Source organism: Morone saxatilis, unplaced genomic scaffold (genome assembly GCF_004916995.1).
Source record: "Morone saxatilis isolate NCDOM2014 unplaced genomic scaffold, NCSU_SB_2.0 Contig23, whole genome shotgun sequence".
Taxonomy (NCBI): domain Eukaryota; kingdom Metazoa; phylum Chordata; class Actinopteri; family Moronidae; genus Morone; species Morone saxatilis.
Genome location: NW_023339796.1, coordinates 14409453 through 14428854, shown reverse-complemented (window position 1 = coordinate 14428854; position 19402 = coordinate 14409453). Strand labels below are relative to the sequence as shown.

Below are 19402 nucleotides of genomic sequence, written 5' to 3'. Positions count from 1 at the left end.
GCAACCTACAGACAGAAACTTAAACTTGCTTAGCCTGTGGTCAAGAATGTGAGAAGGTGAACCAACGAGTCGAAGCTGGAATTAGAGGCCTGCTTTGACTGCACTCATTGTGAGTGGTTTTAAGGCTGAATGAACTCACTGAAACTGGGACATGTTACATCAGTTTTTGTAAGTATGTGTGTGTGCCGACTAAGACCTTCTGCACATACAAACCACAAACATAAAGCCTGGTTTACGGCAAAACTCAGGCAGCTCCATCAGACCAAGGAGGAGGCCAACAGAAGTGGAGACAAAATCCTCTAAAAACCAGTCCTGAAACAAAGGAGGTCAAAGCAGCAAAGAGGTGCTACTCTGCATCAGTGTGGAGAGGCCTGCAGGACATCACCCGCTAAGGACAAAAGACACGACAACCATCCCCCCACACTACTGTGGTGACCATCAACTGGCTGACGACCTGAATGTGTTTTACTGTAGATTTGATAAGCCCACATTCACACCCCTCCCCCCGCTCCAACATCATACGGCTACCTATACCCCCTGCCACCCTCTCACCTCTCCCCACTGACCCCCCACCTGCACTCAGGATCTGTGAATAGAATGTGCACATAAATATTTAAATGTAACTTCGCAAGATTCACTTTAGTTTTATAATTCTTCTGACTACACTGAAACAACTTTTATCAACTGATAAAAGTGCAGTCAGGAAGCTAAGGACTTGAGCTGAGTGTTATTCTCACTACATGAAGTTCTTATCAAACTGTCAAACTTGTCTTCCTGGATAGAGCGTCTAAAAGGCATGTTCGAACTAAAATATCACATTAGAGCGAGATACCTTGAACTGAAAGGGGAACAAGTCATGTGGGACAGTTTGGTTGGATGTTTATAAAGAAAATACATTTTGTGGGGCTAAACTTGTTTCATCCACCACGTCCTTTACAGACCATGCTTCCATCCAAACATGCATGCTCACAATCCCTACTTTGTGACTACTTTGTATCAGAATCAGAATTGGGTTCAAAATTATTTTTACCCATACAAGGAATTTGCCTTGGTGCATTGGTGCATAAAAATCACACAAAAAACAACTACTTTTTTGAAGATCTTTATCTTTGATTTTTACTTAGTGACTACTTTGTAAGCCAGTTGTTGTCAAATATGCAATTTATACAAGTGTTACGTGGAAACTATAAAGCCTCCAGCCCACATACACCCAGAGTGGACATTTAAGTAAAGTAAGATACACGTTGTTTCTAGTTTTGTAGCTTGTGAAAAGAAAACTATTTGGATATTCAGATTCATAAACATTTCTCAATGGATAATATCAGGCATTTCTACTCTGGTCAGAATCCATAGAGATATCGGTGCTTTTGTAGCCCATAAAACACACACATATATATATATATATATATATATACTTATAAATAAAATAAAACCATGACTGGAGGACCCTTTAAAGCCACGCTGTTGTACCGGCCCGTGCAGTAGGGGGGCGGTACGTTTATTGGTGAACCGCCAATAAACCAAAAGAAGAATACGTCATCACGCCGAGCGCTGAAAAGCGGTGAGCGCTTTCTCTCCTCTCTCATTCGACCTGCAGCCCCGCTCCTCATCTGATCCAGACCTGCCAGGGAAAAGGTAACAGCTACTTCAACGGTGGTTTCTTATGGGTTTTTAAACTGTTCGTTAGACCTGTTAACTTACATCTGTATTTGTATGGTCGTGCTAATTTGTTCGCAGTCGGGCTGGTGTTGAGTTTTTAACGTTTTGTTTGAGATAAATGAGCATTAAATGTAGAGAGGATGTGTGGATGTTAAAGCAGTCGGATAACGTTAGGCCGCGCCAAAATAGTTAACGTTGTTTTTCTGTGAATGGAGGTAAAGTGTTTTTAAAAACTGAGCGAAATCAGGTTATCAGTCTCAATTTTACTGGCTTTTAAAAAATTATTTAATTATGTAACCACGAAATCGGGCATCTTGGTTGACGGGAAGCTAACCGCTAAATCTGTCGGCGAAACAAAAGTGAGCACCATGAGCTCGCTGCTACAAAATGGCGCTGGAAGGAAAATTGTTGCTAACGTAGCTAATCCGCTAACAGACGGCACCACGTTTACGGGCCTGGGGCCTAGCTCCACCTGTGCCCCAGAATGGCGCCAACGCGTTTAGCGTGACATTTTTTACAGCTTGACTTCATTTTAGCGTAAGTCTGAATTGATGCATCGCTTTTAGGAACTATTACGAAGTAGTTTAAGGTAAAAATGCGCACACCGCCAATAATGGCCGTCTCGTGTAACGAGGACTGGTGACCTACTTTCGCACTGCGTGAGCTGACGGTGTTTACTGGTTATTAACGCGGCAACTGGGTGGTTTTAGCTCCACGTTTCTGTTGGCTTTAAGTAAGTCGAGTTTAAGTAAGTTTGTTTTTTTTTTCCCTTCTAGCTACTCTTAAAGATGTCGGACGAGGGTAAATTGTTCATCGGAGGATTGAGCTTCGAGACCAACGAGGAGTCTCTGGCTGCGGCCTTCGGCAAATACGGAACCATCGAAAAAGGTAAATAACTCCACGCCTTCGTTTCTGTACATTTTATTCGATTATAAGTTATTGCTTTGCACGCGTGAAGCGGGTTTTGTAACTTGATGATGCATTTATTTTTATTTTTTCAACGTGTGCGTTTCTTCCCTCCATTAGTGGATGTGATCAGAGACAAAGAGACGGGAAGATCTCGCGGTTTCGGCTTTGTGAAATACGACAATGCAGAGGATGCAAAAGACGCAATGACGGCAATGAACGGCAAGGTAAATCAACAAAACATTTATACCATTTATATTAACTTTTTTGTTTTTTCTATTTTTGTATTATACTAAAGTTTTAGCCACTCACTCAGGCCTGTGTAGAAATGTCTACTCACTTATCCATGTCGATTATATTGTAGAAATATGTTAAATCTAAAGCCACATGGCACATTTATGGTTTAAATTGTTGTCAACTATGGGTTTTTAACTGTTTAATTAACAATTTGTTGTTTTTTTTTTTCTAGTCTCTAGATGGTCGGGCTATTCGCGTGGATGAAGCAGGAAAGGGCGGACGCACCAGGGGTGGATTCGGATCAGGCCAGCGAGGCGGCAGATTCAGCGGATCCCGGGGGAGAGGTGGGAGAGGTTACTCAAGAGGTGAAAACCTGTTGTCGAAATTGTGGCCATGTCTTTGTCTAACTTACTGTTAACTCCTCCACATTTCTTATTTGCTACTATCGAATTATCTTTGGAGGTGGGGGATACAATGGCGAAAGGAGTTATGGTGAAAGGAGTTATGGGGACAGGAGCTTCGGAGGTGGAGACAGGAGCTTTAGCAGCGGTGGTGGAGGCGGCGGCGGATACAGGAGTGGAGGATACTCTTCAGGTGGTGGCTACAGAGAAAATAGGTAAGGCACTTGAAACCACAGTGCATAATTATACATGGTTTCTCCACCCAAGCATTCATGTAATGTAATAAATGTTTTGTTTAATTGTTGTAATTTCTAGGGGTCAGGGTGGATATGGTGACCGCTCTGGAACCTACCGCGATGGATATGATGGCTATGGTAAGCATGAATGAAATGCATTTGTACTGTGTGTAGACGTATGTTGGGGCTGTTTCCACATTTTAAAAGCCAAAATTGAACTTCACCTTCACACACCGACTTGAAAGCAGTTCACTGGAAACGCCCAAGTATTACCCCAGATTGCACTCGTTCAGAAGTCATCTTATATTATTTTTCACTGAGATTTTTAAACACAATCACACAAGGCGTCGCCACACTAATTTTAATCACTTCACAGCCCCAACATATGAGAACTTGTTTCATGTATGCCCCTCAGTTTTGTACCTGAGCCCAAGTTGATGCCTCCCTGTATACCGTTGCCAAATTTTGCTAGCCTCCCCCAGCCCCACTCTGAGAGGCTGGCAAACAATGAAAGACTTAAGCAAATGCTGAATGTTATTCTGATACTCGTATCTAAGCTGGTGGATCCCCTTATGCAAAAACGGAGGGAGGGTTTTTTGGACTGTCTTGTGGGTTGAGGGGATGTTGTGAAACTCCAGTGTTGGAACTTTCAGTGTCTTTACCTGTGTGCCCACTTCTTATCCTCAGCTACACACGAGTAAACATCTCCCTGATTCAAGATCATCACTTGGCTGGCTGTATTTCAAAGATGCGCTCCTCAAGAAAAATGTCCACGTGTTATTGCTGACCTTAGTTTTGTAGTTCTGTTGTAGTAGCTCAAGCATCTTAAAAAAAAATGTAGCCATGAGTTATGGTCATTCCTTAACAAACCATGTTACAAATTACAGTTCAAGACTCTTACCATGCTTGATTGGGCACCTTTATTCCTCAAAGGTCGTTTGTTAACTAAAAGGCATCTGTGTAATCTGATTAATACTTTTAAGTCCCAACTTGGGGATCAAACAACGGCTCTCCACATGGCTTTTCGTTGAACGGCCACTACATCGCTGTAGACTTTTTTTTTTTTTGTCCAGCACGTTAAAGTGTCTCCTGATTTTGATTCCTTATTTAGTTTTTGTTTTTTTATATTGAAATATCCGATGGGGCTTGTTTGTTTTTTTTCCTTATTTTCCCCTGTCAGCCTCTGACTGACCTACCTCTTGCCAGGTTTTAAACTGAGTGAGGAAAGAGATCTAATTGCTCGTAAACAGGCTTTTGGGGGATTGTGCTAAATTCCTTTTACTATTAAAAAGAGAAAAAAAAACTTAGTTTAGCTGAGGCTCCTGTGTGTTCAATTTCCCAAAAGCGTGAATTCCTTTCAGACTGGTGAACTACACCTCCGAAGTGGCCGGCTGTTCATGAAGTCTGTCCAAGGTATCTTCTGTGCTCTGCTCAACATCTGCATTTTAAATGTGCTGTAAAATGGACTAATCTTGTTTAAGTGATCGAAAAATGTAACTTCGTTTCCCCAAAGTAAAATCTCAACCGGGAACAGTTTTGTACTTTATGTTCTTTGTATGATCAACTTTTTTTTTCTTTGTCAGTTTGGCTTCATGGAGCCTATTAAACAGACTGTGGAAAATAATCTCGATTCTTTTGCCTTTCAAAACCATCGCATGGGGGAGTTTAATGCTGCGTGAGAACCAATTTACCTGCTCGAAGCACTGAAATTAAAACATGGATTTCTGAAGGCAGTTAAATTGGCAGTTTAGTTGGTTCACTTGATAAGATAAAGGGATAAGCTGTAATTGGGGGTTTAGAAAGTCTTCATTTGACATGCTGCCTGTCTGGGGTTTCTAAGATTCAAAACTAAAGATGGCTTTTGGCCCAGTGACTTCTGTATAGGTCGCAAACCATCGATTGTCCAAATGGGTTTTGACAGGCAACTTTAATGTATTGAGATCAAAAAAATTGAATAAGCGCCTAAAAGTGGCACATGGAAATGCTGGGAAAACATCAGCTGGTGTCTGGTCATGTTAATGCTTCATTACGTTCAAGAGGTCAGCCACTTCAAAAACCTACAAGTCCTTGGAGAGTGAAGTGTTGCGCCTACCAACAAGTGCTCATCAGAGATGAAAGCTGCTCTTGCCTAGGTCATATGTGGAGAAAGTAGGCCAATGCACGTGAGGTAAAAATCTCCTTTTGCTTTGCTCACATCCTTCAAACTCAGTTCTCATTGTTTCCATGAATACCTTCAAGTTAGTCGTTTTTAGTCCTCTGCTTCAGATGTCGCCTACAACATGCCATGGCCCCTTCCCCGATTCTGATTCATAAAGAAAAGTCCATTGAGAAATGTTTCTATGAAGCTCCTCTGGATTGTAGTGTTCACCTCCTGAGTCCACCAAAAAGAGCGTTGGCCTCTAAGTCGTGGGTAGTATTGTGCTCAGTCCACTTCTGTTCACTGCACTAGTCCTCAAATTTGCTCCAGTAATGCCCCTCAGCAGTCCTAATTGACGTGCAAGGTGTCTAGACTGTATTCAGATTTTCTTTGTACTCTTACATATGAATAAGTGGTGAGTTTCAGACTCATGAGTAGGTTTGCATGCATTTTATTGTGACTTGTCTTGTGTCAAATGGTAGTTGCCAGGCTTAATCCATCTCTTAATCCTTTTCTTTAGATTAAACTGACTGTCAGAGGCTTCAATGGATCTCCTCACAGCTGAAGTGTGCAGCTTTGGATGGGAGTGACTGATGCACGTATCAGGTAAAGTATTATTGTAAATCAGACATTTTGTTTTGCTGTAGGTGCAGTCAACATTTTGTCTGACTATTGCGATTTCTTACTACCCTGTTACAGGTCCAGCATGCTGCAGCAGTACAGCTGCAAGCAGTGGCTACATGGAGGAACCTGCCAGGATCCTGCCAAGTAGAAGTTCAAGGCCTTTGTGAATATCAAACGTTGGCTTGCCTGAGACAGATTTTTCAAATATAATGGCTGCTACTCAAAGTCCTTGAGAAGCTGTTTTGAGAGGGGCAGGATGTTAGAGTGACTCAACGGTTTCCTTGGAATTCAATGTCTTATCTGTAGTAAGGAGTTCCTTTCTACCAACAGGCCTACATTTAAGATGTGGTACTGTAAGGACCAGTAATGCTATTTAACAAGACACTTTATTTTTCTACTGTTTCATCTTTTTGTAATGTAATTTCAAAATTTTAAAAATAAAGTGATGGAGGTAAACTACAAACTGCTCATTTTATTATTTACACAATATCTTATAATTGCCTGAATATTTTCAATTGGTAATTTGCATCAAGTCATTGAGTTTACATACATTTTAGTGTTCATATTAGATTTTTAGTGAGTTGTGTAGTTGATGTATTAATACCAGGTGTTATATGATGTAAGGGTGGGAGTAAATTGGGACAATGCATTGAAAAACACAGGGATACTCAAGTTAGGCTTGAAATGTGAGCTTCAGCAACACAAGGTAACACCAGATCAGAAAGCCCCATGTTGGATTTAGTATGTGGTGGACTGGCTCACCTTTCAACACTAGTAGTTAATGAGCACCCTGATCAGCTGGAATCAAAGCTGTAGTGATGTCAATACTGAAAATGTAACAAAGTTCTTTTGTTCACGTTAGTCACTAAAATGTAGTTACAATACCTCTTGCATGCTCAAATAATCTAATACTTTCACAACTCTCCCACAAATCTAAGGCTGTGGCCAAATCTAATTTATCATTTTTTGCTCAAACGTGACTCAGAACTGTTGACAGAATCTGTACCTGTGTGCTCTCAATGTCCACACTGTAGGCAAATGTAAAGTATCGGTATAAAATATTAAGTTGTTCACCAGATGTTCACTTTTGTCTAGCACACAATCTGATGGGTCAAAAAGGGCAACAACAGTTCCAGGCAGGAGTTTAAACACTGCTCTGATGCTTTCAACACAGAAACTAATGTCTATGCTAAGTTAAGGTGGCTGTAATGACCTGCAATAAATAAACTCTAAAGCTCATTTCCCATTTAAAACAGTGTGTTAGCCAGTTAGCAAGAAGCTATCGCCACTACAAACAACTGGCACAATGGAATTTTAGTGTTCATATGAGATTTTTAGTGGACTAGTGAGTTGTGTAGTTGATGTAAGGGTGGGAGTAAATTGGGACAATGCATTGAAAAACACAGGGATACTAAAGTTGAAAATCAGTTTGTCTTGAATGTAACAAAGTTCTTTTGTTCACGTTAGTGGTAAGGAAAAGCGTTAATTTTTCAATTGAACAGAATGTCACAGGTCAAACACTAGTTCTTTCATCAGAGTGTGTAAGCAGTATTTTAATGTTGCTGCTCCCTCTAGGAGCTTATTTGAAGTACTTAATGTATGTATGGTATACCTTGTCAGCTTAATATGCTTCCTGTAATGTACCTTAAAGGAACTAGTGAACATAACTGATAGTTAAATGTAGTTAAATACAACATTTGCCTCTCAAATGAAGTGGTGTTTTTCAAATAACAAGGTACATGATGTGTGTAATGCAACCAAAACTGAAACAAATAACAGGTAAACCAGGATGAGGTACAGGAAAAAAGGTTACTTTAATATCGAACATTTACAAGCTGAATTGAGCGAGGGCTCAGGTCCACGTGGTTCTGCCTGTGGAAGGTGGTGAAGCTCAGGACATTGTCTTGGTGGCGCTTACACGTACCACAAGAAGCCGTACTGCTTGTGCAAAAACTCCTCGCGGGGCCGGAGGTTGTACAGCTCCACTGATGTAGGGGCGACCCAGCGATCTGTGTGAAAGACGCTCTCACCAACCTGCACAAGTGTTAGAGACACAGTTGGCATAAATACAGAAACACTGGCATTAACCAGTAACTGGGTCTGATGAATTTGTCACCATAGATTGGTACTCTTCTTTCTCACAAAAAAAAATACTGCGAGTTAAGATGTTTACTGATACCATAAAGATAGACTGCATGTATTATCTACATTTCAAAATGCCAGGCAGCTCCGATATGTAGGAGAAAAAAGAAACAGGAGCACAAAATAACAGTAGTTACTGTAGTTGTTATCCTTTAACAACTTCCTTTTTTTCTATCAGCTAAATCCTGTTTTTTTTTTTATATCTGATGCTAATATTAACTGATAAACTAAGATGAATGGCTGCAATGTACAATAATTCTATACCAACGAAGCTTAGTATTATCATCAACACGATGATAGGTCATTGGAAACTTCACTCTTCCATAAGTGGTTCTTGGCAATCACACATTAAATATGTTATCTTTACAATTTTGTTTCTAATAATTATTTCAGTTTAGTAGGAAAACATTAAAATAATATGGTTTTGTGTGTGCAACTACCAAACCTACTACTTAGTCATGCCAACAATTCACCATTTGATCAAAAAGAGCAGACTAACAGTAAATCAACTGTCGATTTAGTGATCAGTGACATTTATTGTGGTAACAAATATAGATAATTAAATGTATCAAGTGTGAATCAAAAACAAGAGTTTTTAAAAGCCTAAATATCTTTCTAAATATACATAAAATATGAAATATTGCTAAAAATATCTAAAATACAAAGATAATATTGTACCTCCCACCCCCACTGACGACTGGTTCAACTTCAACCTACGACACAAACTATTACCTTTATGTTGCACATGTACAGTTTAGTTTTTTAGTCAAAAGCTGCTTAAAATATTTTGCACACCATTGTACTGCATATTGCATATAATGTATATATTTTTCATTTATAGTTTTATATTTTGTAATATTCTTATTGTGTGATCCTTGTTGTACTTCATTCCCCAATGCTGCTGTGTCTAATTTGAATTTATCCTACGCGGGATCAATAAAGGTACATCTTATCTTAAAAATAGTGTTTAAAAACAGACTACTTAATTACCTTTTAGTTTTCAGACATACATCTAAGCAATAAGCAGGCCGATACCAGAATTTAATCACAGCAAGTACATGATGTAATCTGTTAACAGTGTGGTCCCAATGAAGACAAATCACAACATTTCTATTTACCTTCCAACCTGGAACATTCTTCATGAGAACAGCTTCTTCCTCTAAATTTTCTTTCATCATCCGTAGCACCCTGGTCAGAGGGGAAATATAACCGTTAAAAAAAGCGCTACCCTGAGTGCGTATCAGATTTAAAAACAACACATTTTTATTTATTTATATGTAATGTAATATAATATACGCAATATATTTTTTTGTCACCTTCGGTCTTCCTCCGCCTGCAGCAGGGGCATCAGGGCTATCCTGGCTTCCATGTCTTCAATCTGCAAACGCCTGCAATGCACAAACACACCTGCTATCATCGACCAGCCTGGTTGTGAAATATTATACAGTCACAAATATTTACACCCAAAGCATAATTACAAGAATTATCCTACCTCCTCTCTCTGTTCCACTTAAAAAGCCTCCAGTAACCAAACATCATGATGCCGATGCCGATGCCGAACATACTATACCCTGTTGATTAAAGAATTAATTAGTGACACTTTAAGGCAACTTTGTATCTCCACAGATGATTTAATGTTATATCCCAACCACAATATTACCCACGTTTCAAAATGAATCTATTTAGACATCACTGACCCAGAAAAGAACACGTTATTGAACATGATGTTGCAAAGATGGAAGAATTAACCTCTAGTAACCTGTGTGTTTAAGAACAGATCATCACGAGGAACTGAGATAGTGACAACTGATCAAACTGGTTTATGTGCACAATGTTAAAACGGCAGCACCAAACGTAGAAACCTTTGTCTCACAGTTAACCTCAAATACACATCCATCAGAAAACGAGTTCATTCCTATTGCCAGAACCTGCTGGACCAGAGGAAGTGCTTTACTTTCAAAAAAATACCATTGTGACATCCCCAGTTTCTACTGTGTTGCTTTGTTGGATGTCATTGCATATTTCGATGTCTTTGTCCATTTTGTTTTTGTCAAATTGGTTACAGGCCAAAATAAATTTTAGTTTCATATGTGAATATAATTGTCGTTGTGTGTATGTGATATGATTAACTTACAGTAGCACCAGCTCACAACCTTTGTTTGGTAGCAGCAACTGTTACAGCTGCCAGATTCCTACAGCTGTTTTATCCTCTCATTAGGTCTTGAGATTGCAAAAGGTTGCTTGCAAACCATTTTTGACTAGCGAGCTGCAAGAGGACACATCTGGACATTATGGTGACTTTTACTTATTTATTTTCTTCAAATTTAAAAGTTCACCAAAGGACAACAGGTCAGCTCTATGGCTCAGATGTCTCATTTTGAGTATGCGTTCAGGGGTTGTAGGCTGCAGTGTGAGTGTGAGCAGCTTGGATCTTTACAAGAGTGAGAAGCCATATTGCTGCCTCAAATGTAGTTACATACATACATACTTGCATGCTCAAATAATCTAATACTTTCACAACTCTTCCACAAATCTAAGGCTGTGGCCCAAATCTGATTTATTAATTTTTTGCTCAAATGTGACTCAGAACTGTTGACAGAATCTGTACCTGTGTGCTCTCAATGTCCACACTGTAGGCAAATGTAAAGTATCAGTATAAAATATTAAGTTGTTCACCAGGAGTTCACTTTTGTCTAGCACACAATCTGATGGGTCAATGAGGGCAACAACAGTTCCAGGCAGGAGTTTAAACACTGCTCTGATGCTTTCCACACAGAAACTAATGCCTATGCTAAGTTAAGGTGGCTGCAATGACCTGCAATAAATAAAAAACTCTAAAGCTCATTTCCCATTTAAAAGTGTGTTAGCCAGTTAGCAAGAAGCTATCGCCACTACAAACATCGACAACTGGCACACAATGTTGGTTTAGTCACTTCATTTTCTCAAAAAAAGACACATACGTCGTTCCTCTATATGTCAGTCATCTATGTGCGAGCCTCAAACTACTTTAAATGAAGTGTCAGTAGATTACCCGACCCGTTAGCATTAGCCGCTGTTTATTGACCACCAATGTCCTTCAAGCCGCGCCTGTACCGGCTGTGTGTGGACCCGTACGGATCGATAACTGAGTGTGTAATGGAAGTACCCGAGAGTCCTCGTTTCGGTAGGTTTCTCTTAAAATCAAACGAAGCATAGCCTCCCGGAGGAGGCATGTCCTGCTTCACCTTGGACCCCGCCATCTTCCTCTTCTTCTTCCTCCTGCCTCCACTGCACGCAGAGCTTCCCCTCTCTCGTGCGGATAATAAAAGCTCCCTGTGACGCTCTACCGCCCCCACCTGGCCGGATGACGGTACAGGTTACTTCAAAGGACCCCACCAGCTGTTGTGGAATAATAAGTTAGCTGGTGTTTTAGTTTTAATGTGTACTTCCTAGTTCTGGTGATAAACTGATAAAACGGACAATAATTACTGTGCAGTCTATTGCCCATGTGAACCTGGGGCACCTTGCTAGTATTTTGTGTTATTGGTTATTCTGTTGTGGTTTTTCACTGTTTTTTCTCTAGTTCAGTTTTATATTATAATTATTTATATTATATCTAATACTCTGTTATCTTTACCTGTCTTTATATATTATTTTTCTCTATCCACTTTGTGTGTAATATTGGAATTTCCCCATTGTGGGACTATTAAAGTCACTGGAGGAAGGCATTGTATTATATAAATATACTATCATTTTGTCAAATGTAATAATATTGTGTTATTACAAGTTAAAGTCCCGCATCCAAAATCCTTCTTAAGTAATTATTATTATATTGATTTTCATCCTTGAATGTACAGAGGGCAGGGCTCACAGATGGCAGTTTGCCTTCTGGCTGTTATATGTAGTTTTGTATGTTAGTCTTCAGTATTCTTTCCTAACAAAGTGTCATCTCACCAACCTGTCTTTCCTGATTTTGTCTCACATAGCAACTGCTAGTTTCCAGATCAGCCTTTATGCTACATTTTTGCTCTTTGAAATGTCCATTATCCTTATTGCCCCTCCAGTTTCTACTTAACCTTGGATTAGTGAATGCCAGAGAATTGATTGAACAATCCATTCCCTGATCATATGAGAGTCAGAGCACATTAAGTTCTGTTTATAGATGAAATATCATATTAGTTTTATATGATCCACAGTTAATAAATAAAAACAAGTGTTTAAAATGTATATTTTTTTTATTATTTCTTTAGGAGCTAGGAAAAAAGTAAACCAAATAAATTTGATGATAAGTTTGTACAATGCAGTTAAGATCAGGAAGCAGAGAAATTATGCAATATGGTGAGGGGTATGGTGATGGTCTTGTGTATTCCAGGGTCTCGGTAGCTGGGAGATATTCCCTTCAAGAATTTATCCAGGGCTAAGTATATGCTGCATATTGCAGAGATTATTGTTGAACAAATCAGAGAGGAACTCTGGCTCCAGTGTGGCAAATTCAGCTCCTTCAGAGTTTGCATTTTCTAAGCGATGACATAACACTCAAAAAAAATCTTACAATGTTGACATTAATATAAAATAAGCAAATTACAGATGGTAATTACAGATGAATTAAGCAACGACACCATGCTTCTTCAGCTAAGGTGCAAAATGAACAGAAGGGTTAAGGGAAGGCATGCCGTTAAACAGGGGAAAAAACAACAAAGCTAGAATAAACTCTTCATTTGTGGAAACCACAATATACTGAGTGATTTTTAACAACAGTCAAAAAAACGAAATAACTTACTGTAAATACAAAATAAATTCAAACCTTAAACAACAGGGGTGATAGAGTGAAAATTTGTACAACTTAATTATTTTGCTTTTGCTTAAGATAAATGTGTATTTTGTTGAATGTGAACTCTTGGGTATGACTACAACCATTCAAGTGTCAAAAAGGTTGGATCAGACTGACCCACATTATGGCAGAAAGAGCATATAAGCCCAGAACTGAGTACTCATTTTTTATCAGAGCACTCAATGCAGACACATTATCACACCATCATTTAACCACCCAGTCTGGAGGACAGAAGTACCCAGGGGGAAGCCCTTCAAGTATTCAAATCAAAATGGTTTCTGCACAATTACCAAAGAACAGAAAATAAAAAAACTAAAACAACAATCATACAAAAGGTAAGGAAGGATCATTTCTTCACTTTAGGAGATTGCATTTGCTTGACAGTCCTCCGGGGGTTGCTGTTGGCCATATTATTGGAGCTGAGGAAACTTAAAAACTAACAATGAATAGTAGAGTACAGTTTGAATTATTTCCATGGGTTTGCCGTCTGCGAGATCGATGAGCGAGAGGGGATCATGTCCAGCAGGTACTCCCTCTGACGAGCGTCGACGGTGGCTGACGTCTTGTGACCCGTCAGGCTGGGGTTCACGTAGGCCATGGTGACTCCTGTGGAACACATGCAACAGAGCAGCAGGTCAAGGCTTGGAGCAAGTGGCGTGTGGAAGGATAATGCTTTTGGAGTTGAATAAGAAAAAAAAAAAAAAAAAGAAGTTAGCACCTGAATATGTAACCACCAGTGTCCCCAAAACACACAGACAGACACAAAGGAAAAATGACTACTCTAAGGTAAAGTAGCGACACCGAGGGAAAAAATGATGAACCACCAAACGAAGGGACTAAAGTAGGAAGGTTGAGATCACTGGCAGGGAGAGAACTGGAGAGTGGGATTGCCTTGTCCGAAAACATTTCCTCCTGTATGTTTCTTAACTGTAATTTATTTTTCCTCTAGTGCGTGGGATAACACTAGATGCAGCTTTTGTATAAGATTCCTTAACACCAGAAAAAAGGATGGCACTAGGATGATCAAGGATTGCTTTTGGACCAGACAGGAATTTGAAAAAGAGGAGATGTCAGGCGCCAGAGTTGGGCCGGTATCATATATTATATGTGAGTCTACCTGTGTTGCTGTTGCTCTGCTTCTTCCATGCAGTGGATGAGGCACTACCTCCGCTGATATTCCTGCCGCCGACGATTCCACTGCTGCTCACCTTTGAACTCTGGACAGAGCGGTGGGAAACATGGGCGTGCTTACCTGGCCGGCTGACCAAAGCTGCGGCCGCCACCGCACTCTGCAGCTGGGAGGAGGAGGAGAAGGAATGGGGGACGCCCCTTAACCCCAATGATGAGACACCATGGGACAGCTGACCCTGGGAGCTCTGAGGGGAGGGACAGAGACAGCGGTTTTGAGTTACAGTTGCATCGACTGCACAAATGTTACCCTTAAAAAAAGAAAAGCGGCTTCCAACCTGCTTGATGGAGTGATGGTGAAGAATGTTGGCTCCTCGGCTGGCCTGGTGGTGGTGCTGGAGGGAGGACGCTCTGGCGTGGGCCTGCTTCAGCTGCTGAGACACCAGCTGCTCTGCTTTCAACGACGAGGATGAGGAGCTACTGTGGGAGACCGGTGAGGACGTCTGCTGAAAAATACGCTGCTCTATTTCCTGCTCTTCTTGCAGTGCTTTGACAAACGCGCCTTTGAGCCTATTGGTGTGCTCAGCTTTCAAAGCCTTTTTCTGATTGGATGACATGCAGTGTTCACAGAGGACTGCTCCGCCCTTTGTCTTGTCCTGCCTCCAGCGGCAGGTGAAGTCAGTGTTGCATTGGGTGCACATGAAGGGTTCGCTGACAGTGGTCTTGGACAGTGCTACACCTGTCTTTCCTGGATGGAGAGGATGGAGGCATTGATTGAAACAGACAGAGGTGCTTTTATGGTGTCAAAGAAGAAATTACAAATATTTAAGTCCTGGGTAAAAGTGTCCTATTTGTTTTCTCAATTGTAGACTAGTTGTTTGGTCTAAAATGCCCATCACCATTTACTAAAGCTAGCAAGGAAATTATACAAACTGGTTTGTTTTGTCCAACCAGCAGTCCAATCCTAATGCTATTCAGTTTATCATCATATATAACAAAACAAAGCAGCAAACCCTCATCATGTAGAAGCTAATGTAGGAACTAGAAAATGTTTGGAATTTTAACTTGAAAAATTACTTTAATGATTAATGCCAATTATTTTGCCAATTACTTTTCTTTTAAATCAATTAAATCCTTAAACTTATCCTATTATCTCTACAACATGTAAACAAAAGCCTAACCTCTGTGGATGCTATCCAGCAGATTCTGTACCACTTCTTCCAGTCCCACCAGGTAGATGAATTCATTATTGGCTGCAGAGGGCAGGAAGTTAAACTCCGGAGCTGGGGGCTTGGGTGGAGGAATCTCCAGGAGGGTCTTCTCCAGTTGTTTCCGCAGGGCGAGTTTAGCTGCAGCTTGGCGGCTGGCTGGAGAGTCGTTCATGCTAACCACAGACAAGCCGCTGCCTGAGGAAGAGCCCTTCAAACTGGATGGCGAGGCCTTTAAAAACAATCAGAGACAGGAAGAAACAAGACAGGTGTAAACATCCAGTCAAGATCAGAATATCTTTGACTTGCTTGAGCAATACAGAAGGTAGGTTGATTAATTGCAAGGTGTTTAATGATCAAAGAACACTGAGCAGACAGTTGGTGCCCTATTCTAAGCTTCTGTGACGATTAAAAATCTACATATATCAGAGAAAAACACTTATAGACCAGAATTATACTGCTACACACACACACACAGAATGTGGTGGTTACTGTATGATTATTAACTATAGGTTGTAATACATTTATATCTATGGACCACTTTTGTTTTGTTTTCATACAGGGGTTTGTTAGGGGTTGTTTAAAAGTCACAGTGAAGTATTAGCCTCCAGTAATTTTCAGCAAAAAGCATTCAATTGGTCTGGGATTTTTAATGCACAGACATACAACTGCAAGATACAGTCTGCAGCTAGACCACCTGCTCGAGTGACCTGCTAGTAACGTTGGACGTAGCTACTTATATTTTTATGGACTGGAGTTGAATGAGCTGTCGTTCATGAAAACCACAGCGAAATCTATGACTGCAGAGGACGCTGTTGCCCATTGTGTGCATGTAAGTCAAAACCGCCATGAAGATGAGCATGTACACAAAGTAGTTTTTTTTGTGTGTTTTATGTGTTTATTATTCCTTCATTTTATAAAATTACCTATATTCTAAAAATTCATTTTCAAGTCATTTTTGCCATTTGTGCCTGCATGAATGACACTTGCATTACGTAATCTTAAAACTCTTAAAATGGGCCTTCATTAGGTAGTATATACTCTTAGATAACAGTTTTACAGATTTTACTGTACAGGAAAATTAAAATAAACACTAATTGATGAACCAGCATATTGTGTATCTGTAATAAAATGTTTTCTGGTGCCATGTCATCTTCTCACAAGTTTTCGTTTTTATGTTTCAAATGTCACATGGCCATAGTCAGGGTCTTCCTGAACAAGACTGAAGAAACTTTTAGCAAACCTCTCAATGTTTATGAAAGTTCAAATATGAGGGAATTATGGATTGCATAATGGAATCTGAGTCTACTTTCTGTTTAGTTTTTAGTATGTAAATTATATGAAATTAGGACTTATTGGATGACATTAGATTCAACAGGACTTGCTGTAATGTGAGTCTCCAAGCACCGGTACCGTAATAACAGTTTTTAACGACACTTAGATTATGGGTAACATTATACACTATAGCTGGCTCGTGCCTGTAGGTCAACACTTTAATCCTTTCGTCAACAGCTCAACCCACACTGTAACATTATAAACTAATTAGACAAGTAATTATTAACTAAGCTATAACTAGCTAGTACAACAATATTCATATTCAGTCATGACCTGAAACGATGCACCCGTAAGTGTATATAATTGAACGGATGTATGAACCCTGGAGCTTCCCGCTGTCTTTGCTGTCTTTTGATGTCATCTCCAGATGTTTCCTTTTTCTTTTTAAGTTTAAGGTCAGATGTGGAAACTAAAAAATACTACTTCTATTTAACTATTTCTTCCATCCTGCATTACGCATATTCTCCGTTTCTCTTTTTCCTTTACTTGAAAGCGCCTGTGAGATACTGACCAGCGTGGTAGCACTACTGCCAATTCTGATGAGGCCTGGCTGGACCATGCCTCTCTGGCCCTGACCTGCAGGGGCTGAGGTCCTGGGGCCCAACAGCAGCGGCGGGGGTCCTGAGCCTCCAGAGGCAGCCAACTGCTGCTGCTGCTGCTGCTGCTGCTGGCGGAGAGCCTGGATCTGCTGTGGAGATACAGAGATGGGCTAACCAGGACAATGAGAGGGATGACACGGAGGGACATCACAGACAAAAAGGTAGTGGAGGACAAGGGAGGGACATCAAAAGCACCAAAGCAAAGGGCACACACAAAGAGAGAAAGGTGCAAAGAGAGATCATAAGTTCTAAGTTTAAGTCTAATTATTTCCCTGCAGTTTGTCTCAGAGTGAAAAACAGCAATAAGATGGAACAACTCAAGCTATTATTGCCCTGACAAACACAAGATTTATAAAAAAAAATATGACAAAATACAATTTTAATATCTTAGCGTGCTCATAGCATTGTTAACATTTCCTCACCTGTGCCCCTCTGACCAGAGGAGGCATTATGATCTGGGAGCCATGTTTGGACGACACATGCTGCCCTCCTCTCACCAGCGGTGGAGGGATGACCGTGCCTGAACTCCTTCCCGTCAAAATCTGGTCAGAGAAAACAGAAACAGTATGAACTACAGTATGAAGAGGCTGTCACACTGATATGCTGTGTTTGAGTGATAGAAGAGCATTAACCTGCTGAGAGCCTTTACTGCTTGTAATTGTTCCTCGGATTAGAGGAGGAGGAGCAGAGGAGCCGGACAGACTTGAGGGCTGAAAAAGAAATGGAGGACGACATTCATCAACAAACAGAATGCTTGAAGTGGGAACCTGTGCTGTGTTTAATAACTGTTTACCTTCTGGAGAGTGTCCCTCTGGATCTGGCTCTGTCGAAGTTTCTTCAGCAGCACCAGCTTGGCCTCCTCCAGTCTCAGCTCCTCCTTCAGCTGCTTAATGATACGCTCCCTCTCCGCTGGGCTCCTCTTCTATACTCCACAATCACAACATCATTTGCATCACTCACGTTACGAAAGACACAAACCCTTTGAACTAACTTAAACGTTTTAATGCTGCAGCCTCAGCTGGTCCATGTGTGTCCCAACTGAACCAACCGGCCGCGGTCACATTTAAGATGCCTAAAAAAAGCTTACAGCCTAAAGGACCCAGGTTATGATTTAAACAGGATCTGTCTCAGTAGGACAGTAGTATGAAATGCATGAAGTCTCACCATGAGCAGGTCTGTGTCCAGATCCTTAAAGTGACTCAAGCCATTCATCGGTGGACTGGGGGAGTCATTGTCGGACAAGATGATGACATCGTCATCTTCAGGGGACGGAGGGCGCTTCTCCCTTTTAATACTGCTGGACATAAGGGACATTCAAATTTCTATTTCAGTATTTTATAAATCGAGCACCAGCCTTATATCAGTTATATCAAAATAATGACTCAGATAAAATGTTATAAGCATGTAAAAGAAAAGACACTGACTTCTTTCCTCTATAGGATAAAAAAAGTGGTTTAAACCCATTTAACCCCTTCACTTCCAGTTTAACCCTTTTATTTCCTCTGAAATAGATTTAGGTTTGTTGAAATCATCTTATTTCACACTATTTTGACAGTTTCACAAATACTCTGTATCAGCTTATTCCAACTATTTACTGAAGCTTATGAAATAAACAAATCCAGGACTTTGTGTATGGCTGCAAAAATAGTGTTATTTGGGTTTAAATTACGTTTTAACATGTTTTAAAACAATACGAAATGAAGACATACACCTCAACTGTCTCAAACAGTAGCATCCATTAGTAGATCTACTCCTCAAGCACAATTATAATTTATGACCGTGGGTTGATCTGTTCCACTAAAATCTAGCAAGTCTGGACACACAGCTTCTCCTCGCAGCGCTTCTTCATGTTGATGCTGTTCCAACAACAGAACAGTATGAAATGCCAAGGAGGGGCAAAGTGGAAGCTCTAGTAAAGGTCTTTAAGTCACAATGCAACAGCTGTTTGAGAGCGCGTATTTCCTGTTGAAACAGGATATT

The 19402-nt window shown here is 40.4% G+C and overlaps 3 protein-coding genes across 16 annotated transcripts in view; 1 reads left to right on the top strand and 2 right to left on the bottom strand.

Moving 5' to 3' along the window:
• The first annotated feature begins 1492 nt into the window (after positions 1-1492).
• cirbpa (cold inducible RNA binding protein a) lies at positions 1493-6632 on the top strand. 8 transcript variants are annotated; one of them, XR_004797003.1, is made up of 8 exons: positions 1493-1635; positions 2436-2547; positions 2686-2792; positions 3035-3167; positions 3265-3418; positions 3519-3577; positions 6097-6182; positions 6276-6632. XR_004797003.1 is itself a non-coding variant. In XM_035670054.1 (7 exons), exons 2-7 carry the CDS (start codon positions 2448-2450, stop codon positions 4806-4808), a joined length of 561 nt encoding a protein of 186 aa, XP_035525947.1. In that variant the 5' UTR covers positions 1493-1635; positions 2436-2447; the 3' UTR covers positions 4809-5063. The 8 variants fall into 8 exon arrangements, 3 of the variants coding, with proteins under 3 accessions (XP_035525947.1, XP_035525946.1, XP_035525948.1); XR_004797005.1 differs by having other exon boundaries at positions 3509-3577; XR_004797007.1 differs by lacking the exons at positions 6097-6182; positions 6276-6632 and adding an exon at positions 4127-5063 and having other exon boundaries at positions 3035-3146; positions 3509-3577.
• A 1358-nt stretch (positions 6633-7990) lies between these two features.
• On the bottom strand, positions 7991-11659 carry ndufa13 (NADH:ubiquinone oxidoreductase subunit A13). Of its 2 annotated transcripts, none has more exons than XM_035670056.1 (5): positions 11488-11659; positions 9835-9913; positions 9659-9730; positions 9461-9530; positions 7991-8234 (listed from the first exon to the last, which is right to left on the bottom strand). In XM_035670056.1, exons 1-5 carry the CDS (start codon positions 11579-11581, stop codon positions 8115-8117), a joined length of 435 nt encoding a protein of 144 aa, XP_035525949.1. In that variant the 5' UTR covers positions 11582-11659; the 3' UTR covers positions 7991-8114. The 2 variants fall into 2 exon arrangements, with proteins under 2 accessions (XP_035525949.1, XP_035525950.1); XM_035670057.1 differs by having other exon boundaries at positions 11567-11622.
• An 878-nt stretch (positions 11660-12537) lies between these two features.
• The window catches only part of LOC118334667 (transcriptional repressor p66 alpha-like), a 17076-nt gene continuing 10211 nt past the window's right edge, over positions 12538-19402 (bottom strand). For 2 of the 6 annotated variants that reach the window (XM_035670681.1, XM_035670682.1), the window contains exons 3-11: positions 18587-18719; positions 18216-18344; positions 18055-18132; positions 17845-17964; positions 17335-17532; positions 15462-15720; positions 14619-15028; positions 14270-14528; positions 12538-13758 (exon numbers count right to left, since the gene is read on the bottom strand). In XM_035670681.1, the coding sequence (XP_035526574.1) occupies positions 13619-13758; positions 14270-14528; positions 14619-15028; positions 15462-15720; positions 17335-17532; positions 17845-17964; positions 18055-18132; positions 18216-18344; positions 18587-18719 (1726 nt within the window). In that variant the 3' untranslated portion in view covers positions 12538-13618. The remainder of the gene's footprint in view (positions 13759-14269; positions 14529-14618; positions 15029-15461; positions 15721-17334; positions 17533-17844; positions 17965-18054; positions 18133-18215; positions 18345-18586; positions 18720-19402) is intronic. The other 4 variants (XM_035670684.1, XM_035670685.1, XM_035670683.1 and 1 more) reach the window with 4 other exon arrangements.

Coding starts and splice junctions, on each gene's coding strand:
- cirbpa (XM_035670053.1), top strand. CDS start 2,448: ATGTCGGACGAGGGTAAATTGTTCATCGGAGGATTGAGCTTCGAGACC. Junction 2,793..3,034: donor TGACGGCAATGAACGGCAAG/GTAAATCAACAA, acceptor TTTTTTTTCTAG/TCTCTAGATGGTCGGGCTAT. Junction 3,168..3,264: donor TGGGAGAGGTTACTCAAGAG/GTGAAAACCTGT, acceptor TTATCTTTGGAG/GTGGGGGATACAATGGCGAA.
- ndufa13 (XM_035670056.1), bottom strand. CDS start 11,581: ATGGCGGGGTCCAAGGTGAAGCAGGACATGCCTCCTCCGGGAGGCTAT. Junction 9,731..9,834: donor AAGTGGAACAGAGAGAGGAG/GTAGGATAATTC, acceptor TGTGCATTGCAG/GCGTTTGCAGATTGAAGACA. Junction 9,531..9,658: donor CAGGCGGAGGAAGACCGAAG/GTGACAAAAAAA, acceptor CCCTCTGACCAG/GGTGCTACGGATGATGAAAG.